General features: G+C 39.4%; 1 protein-coding gene across 8 annotated transcripts in view; it reads left to right on the top strand.

Moving 5' to 3' along the window:
• Nucleotides 1–5,157: 5,157 nt before the first annotated feature.
• Nucleotides 5,158–10,000, top strand: part of LOC123512945 (fasciclin-1-like) — a 149,212-nt gene continuing 144,369 nt past the window's right edge. For 7 of the 8 annotated variants that reach the window (XM_045269659.1, XM_045269656.1, XM_045269655.1 and 4 more), the window contains exon 1: nucleotides 5,158–5,357. In XM_045269659.1, the coding sequence (XP_045125594.1) occupies nucleotides 5,253–5,357 (105 nt within the window). In that variant the 5' untranslated portion in view covers nucleotides 5,158–5,252. The remainder of the gene's footprint in view (nucleotides 5,358–10,000) is intronic. The other variant, XM_045269658.1, reaches the window with a different exon arrangement.

Below are 10,000 nucleotides of genomic sequence, written 5' to 3'. Positions count from 1 at the left end.
ATGAGAAAGAGATATATATATATATATATATATATAAAGCTGTGTATATATATATATATATATATATATATATATATATATATATATATATATATATATATATATATATATATATATAATGAGGAGTTCTAGTTTGTAAATGGTGGCTTTTTTTTTCCTTAATTGTTGCATGTTTAATTATTCATTTTATTCCTTGCTTCCATTGAAAGTAATCCTTATGAGAACTTGGAGCCTTTTAATGAAGGCAAGAATCCAGATGCTTGGATTCATTAACTTGAAGATTCAAAATAACTGGCCCCACAACACTTGATTAAGAAAAATGTAATTAATAACTGGCATAGTATTGGATTGACTTAATTTTTACTGATCTATTTGTCTATATTTTTTGAGAGGCTAGGTGAATGAGTATTAAATTGTTGACTAGGACGATAAATGATGAGGACTTAGGCTTAAGAGTTACTACAATTTTCTTCATGCAAACCGGGGCAATCTTTAATTATGACACACACACACACACACACACACACACACTTTCTCTTAATGATAGGCCTACACACCCACAATATATTTTTTTTCCACGCACAGCCAAAAGCGCGCACACACACACACACACACACACACACGCCCGGTAGCTCAGTGGTTAAAGCGCTGGCTTCACAAGCCCGAGGACCGGGGTTCGATTCCCCGGCCGGGTGGAGATATTTGAGTGTGTCTCCTTTCACGTGTAGCCCCTTTTCACCTAGCAGTGAGTAGGTACGGGATGTAAATCGAGTTGTGACCTTGTTGTCCCGGTGTGTGGTGTGTGCCTGGTCTCCGGCCTATCCGAAGATCGGAAATAATGAGCTCTGAGCTCGTTCCGTAGGGTAACGTCTGGCTGTCTCGTCAGAGACTGCAGCAGATCAAACAATGAAACACACACATATGATTTACATTCCTGATGATAACCACAATAACGCTGTTACCACTAACTACTACTGCAACTGCTAGTACTACGACTACTACTACTACTACTACACTCCTTCACACACTTCCATTTCTCCTTCTTCTTCCTCTTACTACACTTTACTCATTTCATTGGGGCTAAATATCTGGATATGCCCTCAAAATCGAGAAAATTGAGTGAAACATTAAGGGAAGAGGAACTGGGAAGGGCGGGCACCAGCTGTGTTTGGGTTCGATGACTTGATAGTGGACAGCTGAGCACGGACATCACTTATTGCTTCATTTAAGGCACTTTGTGGGTTATTTATCTATATTCGTGATTCTATTCTAGCTTTCCTACACACTCTGAGTCTGGAAACACAGGGCAAGTGAAGGTAAACATTGATGGACTGACCTCAGTGACCTGGTGTGGGGGATGGCACGGGTGATGTGCCCCTGTGGCTCAATATTTACGTTCGTAATTCATTTTGGAAATCGAGAAAAGAAAGAAGGCGCCTAAACTGGAGTGCACTACATTTTCTGACGCGACAAATACTTTAACAATCGCCCAACAAATAAAAACCGTACCGGGTACGGGATCGAGAGAGCGATGTCCAACGAACAGTGTGTTTATTGTACCAACGGGATCACAAAAAAACAAAATATTGACATGGAAAACTCAGCCAGACTGCATAATATTATGTTTCTTGAAGACGAAAAATTTTCACTTTTCACACATATAATCAAAACATAAGTTTCTTGTCGTATAAGAAAAGAAAAAAAAAATTGTCATGATAAAAATTTACAATTTGAAAAAAAACTAATGATTTGACTAATTATTCTTGAATATTATTATATGTGTCATCTTTATCATACTTTTAAGGACTTATAACAAAAACGTAAACAATTCTAGGCGTTCTAATAGAAAGAAAGTATTTTCATAAAGATTAAACAATAATTTCTTTTGAGAGACAAAAACAAAGCTAGATTTTATTGTGTTATGGCTTGAAACTCGTTACACTTTGCTAGTAGCATATCAAATATCAAATCGGTGCCAACTTCATTAATAAAGCAAAAAAAAAAAAAAAAAATGTACCTTATTAAGGACGATAGTTTTTTTTTTTTTTTTTTTTTTTTTTTTTTACACATCTGCTACAGTAGCTAAGTCCTCCCACCCCTCCTTACCTCCCCTTCCCACTGTAAAACCCTGGTGAAATGGCAGAAAAGACTAACATATGATTTGTTTTCACCAAAGAGGAAGAAGTGGAATACAATTCCCAACGAGATTGTTAATTCTAGTAACATTGAAGCATTTAAAAAACGTGTGAATACCTTTCTTCTCTCTGAACTCACTACCTCTTAGATCTCTACCAATCTTCCTATTCTGTTGTTCATTCCTGTTACTTCCTTTCACTTATCGGTGAGGTGCCGCCCACTGGGCCTTTGGGTTTATGCAGTTATGCTTTCCAGTGGGTCGCCTTCATTGACCTCATAATAATAATAATAATAATAATAATAAGTGTGGAGGAAACTCGTAGTGCCAAGTGTACGGTCCGAGTTAGGTGTTAGGATAGGGGTTTCATTCATTGTTGAGGTCAATTTGAGCCTCCTTGGGTAAAACCAGGTTGTGTTGGGGTAGGTGCACCAGGTTGGGTGTCACCCGGTGGGGTCAGTTAGGTTAGTAGTTTATTGAGGTGTATGAATGAGTTATGGCGTGCCGTGGCGTATCAGCCCGTGTTCCTAAGTGAAAAGGGGATAAACACATGAATGTAAGGCATCAGCAAGTGTTTGTGTAGCGTCCCTCCGATATACCTGTTACAGCTTGCGCAGCTAAGCTACTATCATCGTAGTGGGGTTATACCGCTACAGAAGCACATGGAAATGCCAAGAGATCACCTTTTATGTGTCTCGTGAAATTGTTCCGGGGATCGGGGGCTGGAGTGGGGGCCGTGTCAGGCCATCGGGGGACCAAAGAAGTGTAGTGGTGTGATGTGGTGGTGATGTGTGCTGTATTATGATACGGTGTGGTGTTAACACTATACCGCCACAAATTAAACTGTCCTGTGTGCATGTGCGGTGGTGGGTGGGTGGCCGCTAATTAAAAGCTATGTAACTACTGTTTAAACCTTGAGCTACTGTGTGTGTGTGTGTGTGTGTGTGTGTGTGTGTGTATGTGTCCACCAATCTTTATTCAATTAGGCATCACCGAGAATGATGACAACTGCCTCCCTTTCCGCATGTGTGTGTGTGTGTGTGTGTGTGTGTGTGTGTGTGTGTGTGTGTGTGTGTGTGTGTGTGTGTGTGTGTGTGTGTGTGTGTGTGTGTGTGTGTGTGTGTGTGTGTGTGTGGTGCCCCGTGTGGGATTGCTTCTGGAAAGTGTATTACGAGTGCAAAGGCTTATCACTGGAAGTGTGTGTGTGTGTGTGTGTGTGTGTGTGTGTGTGTGTGTGTGTGTGTGTGTGTGTGTGTGTGTGTGTGTGTGTGTGTGTGTGTATGTGTTTGTAGGGTTGCCATAATTTCCTACATACAAACCGAAACAATCTTTGATTGAGGCCGCATTCACAATATACATGGTTATTTTTATCCTGTAAATGTATTTAATTTTTAGTAAGGAAAAATGATGCTATATTATGATACATCTTTGCTTGTAGACCTCGTTCATATATATATATATATATATATATATATATATATATATATATATATATATATATATATATATATATATATATATATATATATATATATATATATATATATATATATATATATATATATATATATATATATATATATATATATATATATATATATATATATATATATATATATATATATATATATATATATATATATATATATATATATATATATATATATATATATATATATATATATATATATATATATATATATATATATATATATATATATATATATATATATATATATATATATATATATATATATATATATATATATATATATATATATATATATATATATATATATATATATATATATATATATATATATATATATATATATATATATATATATATATATATATATATATATATATATATATATATATATATATATATATATATATATATATATATATATATATATATATATATATATATATATATATATATATATATATATATATATATATATATATATATATATATATATATATATACATTATGACATTTGAATTTTTTTTTATATTGTAGTAATAATAAAAGATAATGTAACATTAATCGGGACATATTTACAAACCGGCTGGGACGCCGGGACAGGAGTTAAAAATCGAGACTCCCAGATAATCCGGGACGTAAGATAACCCTGCTTAGGCTACTGGGAGTACTGAAGTGCAATGTTGGTCTCCTTAACTTGGACATGAGGTCCAGGCGTGGCTGTTTGGAGGCATGGAACGTGAGAACAAAGAAAACTTTACAGATACCCTCACCAGTCCTGAAAACTAAAGGGGACACAGTATCCTATTTGTCTCGTCAAGACTGAAGCAATGGAGTAAAGATGCATAGGGAAGCTTCAGTGGCACTCAAAAATAAATTGCACGTCATAAATCACACAAAAAAGTTTCAAATACCTGAAAGCACCACAGGCCATACTCAAAAGCATCGAGAGTCAGTGGCGAGGAGTGATAGAGAGATCCATAACAGTCCTCGGTGTGATCCTTATTAAACTTGCCGGTCACAAACTAGAAAGTAAACGCCTGTTGTCTTTCAGTGAATCTAGTGTATGATAGAAAGTATAAAGTTAGCTATATGCCCAGAACTACTCAGTGGCAATCCTGGAAGGCTGCTCTATATACCGTTCAGAATCCAGGTCATCCAGTGGCTTTAATTCCCTCGTGACAACGTTAGAAAGAATAAACTCAGGTACGGGGGTATTTTACCTTAGTCATCCCTTGCAGCGAGGCATCAGAGGTTTTCTCACATAACGTCAGAGTGCTTCTCTTCAACCATTGGCCAGACTCCCTCTAACGTCATAGTAAAGTCTACCTACGTGAAGAAAGGAATATCTGGATAAATGTACTGCGCTTTTTAACTTTTTTAGCATAGAATACTCATGTACCACGTCCTTTATTGGAGTATTCATGTTAACAGCACTGACAACAAGTACTAGTAGCTTTATGGGCAGGTGGAGTTGGAGTTGGTGGAGGTGTATGGAGACTCTCACTGGGCGGGGAAGACCAGTCGCGTTTTCCCGATCGCAGTATGGCATGAGATCTTGAGGTGAAGGCTGCGAGATATTTCCCTTAAGGCTTCGTGAGTGTTCCTCGGCAAAATTAGCGAAGCAAAATGACGAGAAAGCTCCTACTGGCGATGGGGCTGCTGCTTTACGCCGCTCTGGTGGAGTCAGCTGACCTCATGGAGTTAATAGCATCCAAGCCCGAGCTATCTCAGGTGAGCCTTTTGATGTTTTGAGTAAGAAATGACTCACTCGTCACTCGTTGGACTGTTCAACTTTATGCATTGTTACCTGAGCGCCTGATTCTTCGGGGGATTGGTGGTGAGGTGGTGGTGGTCGGTGGAGGGAAGGAAGAAAAGGAGGAGAAGTAAAGGAGAGAGATGACAGGAGAGAGGAAGAGTTTGTCGAGTGATCTCAATGCGTCTCTCTCTCTCTCTCTCTCTCTCTCTCTCTCTCTCTCTCTCTCTCTCTCTCTCTCTCTCTCTCTCTCTCTCTCTCTCTCTGCGACCGTGCACGTACAGCAATACACTTGTTTATTTAGAAGTTATGCCGCCGTAAATCGCTGTTCCAGATTCGGCCTTTTTAAAAGTGTTCTTAATTTGAAAATACCACCACCACCACCACCAGTACCTTTTACTGAATATCAAACACACTTCAGGACAAAAACATTACGGTACCGGTTAACCTTATCGTATATTTAGCTAATCATTTGATTAATCTTCTCTTCCTGTGTTCTTAACGTGACAAAATCAAAACCATAGCTAGTATTAACCCCTACAGTACTGGAACTTATTTTTACCTTGAGATTTGGGAACGATTGGACGATTTTATTTAGATCAGGAAGGATCTGTGGAGGTCAGAAGATTAATGGCCAGAGTCTTCACTATTCTAATTCTCACATAAGTTTTTACAGCTGTATAAAATCACCAAATGATAAGCAGAATAGTTATGAAAAGGTATCGTGGTACTGAAGGGGTTAAGAAGAGGTCAGGATACAGCAGGATCTATACGGCGCTATGTCGTGTTTGAATCTTTGGAACAGCACCTCTGTTTTACCTATTGGCGTAAGGCGGCGTCCGGTCACAGTTCCCGGCATTCTCTGTTTGGATAATTTGAGGAGAGCTGTATTAGATGCGGGTTGTCAAAGGAAAGCTGTAATGTTAAAGAAAGTTGGTCTTTTACTGTGAAATTCGAGTGTTTGATAGATAAATGTATCAATATTGGAAATTAAAGTGTAGTACGTTGAAATATTGCACTGGGAAAAATATATAGGAGAAAATGCATCTTTTTTTTTGTTATTACTCGACTGCATATACCTTTTTGAACATTTTATATAAAACTTCATTAACTTTTCAGTGTCTTACCAGTGACACACCTTTTCCCTCACTTCCACTCCTTCCCTCCCTCCTCCTCCTTAAAGTTCATTATTGACCCCCTCCCTTCCTCACTCCCTCATTCTTCCTCACTCCCCGCTTTCTCCACTACCTGCTCCCTTACCTCATGGCTCTAATATTGCCCGCACCTGTGGGGACTCTGTGCAGGTAATCACGCCGTTCCCAGGTGGTTAATTGGGACCCCTGTAAAATGTGTGGGAGGAAGGACTTGTGATGTTAGCCGTTTACCTGGAGCAGAAAAATGTAAACATATATTTTTCATCTCTATACTTGACTTTCTTTCTCTCTCTCTCTCTCTCTCTCTCTCTCTCTCTCTCTCTCTCTCTCTCTCTCGTGACATCGGATCCGGTCGGTGGGTAGGTACGATTCTATTTTGTTCTTGAAGAGTGTTGGGCATCGATTATTGGCGTCTATGTGGCTAAGAGGAGGAGGAGGAGGAGGAGGAGGAGGAGGAGGAGGAGGAGGAGGAGGAAGGGTGACGGCAGGATAAGGGAAGCGTTAGTGTGTTGCCCGCTTTTTCCTCACCCTATCATTTGCCATTGTGTACATCCACCCTCCTCGCTAAGGGAGGGTAAAAGTGAGAGGGAGAGGGAGGGAGGGAGTCAGGCGTGGATGAGCTGATAGGATTAGAGTGAAAGAGAGTGAGAGAGCAGGTTTAAGGAGAGATAGATAGATGAGAGAGAGAGAGAGAGAGAGAGAGAGAGAGAGAGAGTAATGAAAGATATACGTAGATAAGAGTAATAATTAAATGAAGGAGTGTTAGAGGAGAGAAAGATGAGATGAAGTAAGAGGAAGAGGAAGAGGAAGAGGAGGAGTGGGAACTAGGAAAAATTCAAGACATCCACCTGTTTTTCAAGCCTTTTAGCTCTCCCTCTCCCTCTCCTCTCACTCCCTCTCCCTCTTCTCAGAACATTGCATCACACTCCCTCGGTTATCTTGTGTCCAATTTATTTTTGTTTATTCATTTTTTTCTCTTTTACCTCATTTGCGACCCTCATTCATGTTTTTCTCCTCTTCCTTCGCTCACTGCCATGACTCGCTAACTTTCGCTCACTCCTCTATTACGTTGACTGTCTAAATAAAGTCAAGGATGACATGCCCTCTTGTCTCATCTGTCTCTTTTACATATTTGAACATGACCTTGGAGAGAGAGAGAGAGAGAGAGAGAGAGAGAGAGAGAGAGAGAGAGAGAGAGAGAGATGGGTAGTTAGAAAAAAATGTAGAAGAGGAAGTGGAAAGAAATCACGAAAAAAAAAACATTATGAATTTGGAAAAAAAATAGTGTAACATTTATGAGAGAGTAAATAAGAAATAATGTAGAAAGAAAAATAAATGGGAAGGATGAGAGAGAGAGAGAGAGAGAGAGAGAGAGAGAGAGAGAGAGAGAGGTATAACACGTAACACTCAGCACTCTTGAATATTAGAGCAAATGTGAACAAAAGTTTTTAAAAAAGATAAATACAAAGCTGCATTATTATGTCACACTGAACTTTTCAATACACAATAGTAGAAAACTTCTTTGTATTCTTCAGGAGGAGGAGGAGGAGGAGGAGGAGGAGAAGTTGATAGTGAGTAAGAAGATCAGAGTGAAGAAAGAGGAAGAGGAAGAAACGAAGAGTGTTCCGCATCGCATTTTTCTTCTCTTTATTGTGTGTTTATTTTTCCAAAGAGAGAGAGAGAGAGAGAGAGAGAGAGAGAGAGAGAGAGAGAAACTTTCGAAATGGAGCGAGAAATGCTTCTTCTCCATTATAGTTTGTATGAAGCGAGGAACTGGTGAAGGAAAAAATAAAATAAGAAAACCCAGAATCATAACTTACAGAAAACTCTCTCTCTCTCTCTCTCTCTCTCTCTCTCTCTCTCTCTCTCTCTCTCTCTCTCTCTCTCTCTCTGGAAGGACACAAATGTCTCGATTATGTGGCCGTGAGGAATTGTGAGCCCTCGTCCTCGTCGTCAGGATTGGAGAAGGAGGAGGAGGAGGAGGACAGGGGGAGAGCGAGAGGGAGAGGAAGGGAAAGTGAAAGGAAGGGAAAGAGAGGAAGGAAGGAAGGAAGTAGGGGAGCATAAAGTATGAGGTCAGGAGAAGAATAAGAGAAGGAATGTGGGTTATATTCATGAAGAAGGTCAGTTGTTGTTTGGAGGAGGAGGAAGAGGAGGAGGAGGAGGAAGATATTCAGGACATGAGATATAAAGAATAATGTAAAAATAGTGAAGAGGGAAACTGGTTGTGCTATAAGAGAGAGAGAGAGAGAGAGAGAGAGAGAGAGAGAGAGAGAGAGAGAGAGAGAGAGAGAAATTAGTTGTAAGCATGAATGGCTGAGAATGGACGAGTGGAGTGGAGAGAGAGAGAGAGAGGGTGAGAGAGAGAAGGGATGAGGGAGGGTAGGGTTTTGAGGACAGCAAGAGAGAGAGAGAGAGAGAGAGAGAGAGAGAGCAATTATTATCAAGTGTCCCGCAGGCTTTTAGCACCATGGTCTAGTTGTTGAATAAGCCTAACACATGTCTTTCTCTCTCTCTCTCTCTCTCTCTCTCTCTCTCTCTCTCTCTCTCTCTCTCTCTCTCTCTGTTAACACGCATAATTATGTCATTTTGCACTCCCTGTCTTGTTTACTGCAATTCATGGCCACCCCTTTTTTCAGTTCATTCATTCATTCATTCATTCATCCACCATCATCATCATCATCATCATCATCATCATCATCATCATCACTCAGTAAATACTTTCACCACTGACTGACTGGCTGGATAATTGAGTAACTGGCTGAGTGTGTGGCTGATGGATTAATTAGTTGGTCGACAGAGGGAGTTATTGGGTTGCTCATTGGATTACTGCACGATTGAGTGGTTGACTGAATTGCTGACTTACTGACCGGCTGACTGGCTGACTGAGTGCCTGGATAGTCTGGCTGAATTGACTTTTAACATGCAGAGAGAGAGAGAGAGAGAGAGAGAGAGAGAGAGAGGATTTGCAAAAGGTTAGGGAAGAATTTTATATCACTCGTGTCCTCTTCCCTTGACTGGTCCTTGTTATTGTTATGATGGTGATGGTAGTAGTATTAGTAGTATTAGTAGTAGTAGTAGTAGTAGTAGTAGATGTTGTTGTTGTTGTTGTTGTAGAAGCAGTGTTTGTTCTTGTGTTTGTGTGTGTTGCAATTTTGATACTAGTTGATATTGTTGTTGTTGCAACTGTTCTCGGTAGTACGTAGTAATGATACAAATTTTAACACGGTATTGCTGTATTATTGGTGGTAATAGTTGTAGTACTAATAGTAACAGTTATATAATAGTAATAGTTGTGGTACGCAGGCGATAACCATTAGAAACACCAGTAGCAACACCAGTGCACAGTAGCAGCAACACCACTTCTGCCTGCCAAGCACCAGTAACACCTAATAGAAACATAACTGTGTGTGTGTGTGTGTGTGTGTGTGTGTGTGTGTGTGTGTGTGTGTGCAGGCAGAAACAGA

Source organism: Portunus trituberculatus, chromosome 35 (assembly GCF_017591435.1).
Source record: "Portunus trituberculatus isolate SZX2019 chromosome 35, ASM1759143v1, whole genome shotgun sequence".
NCBI classification, from domain to species: domain Eukaryota; kingdom Metazoa; phylum Arthropoda; class Malacostraca; order Decapoda; family Portunidae; genus Portunus; species Portunus trituberculatus.
This window is presented reverse-complemented; position numbering and strand designations above follow the sequence as displayed.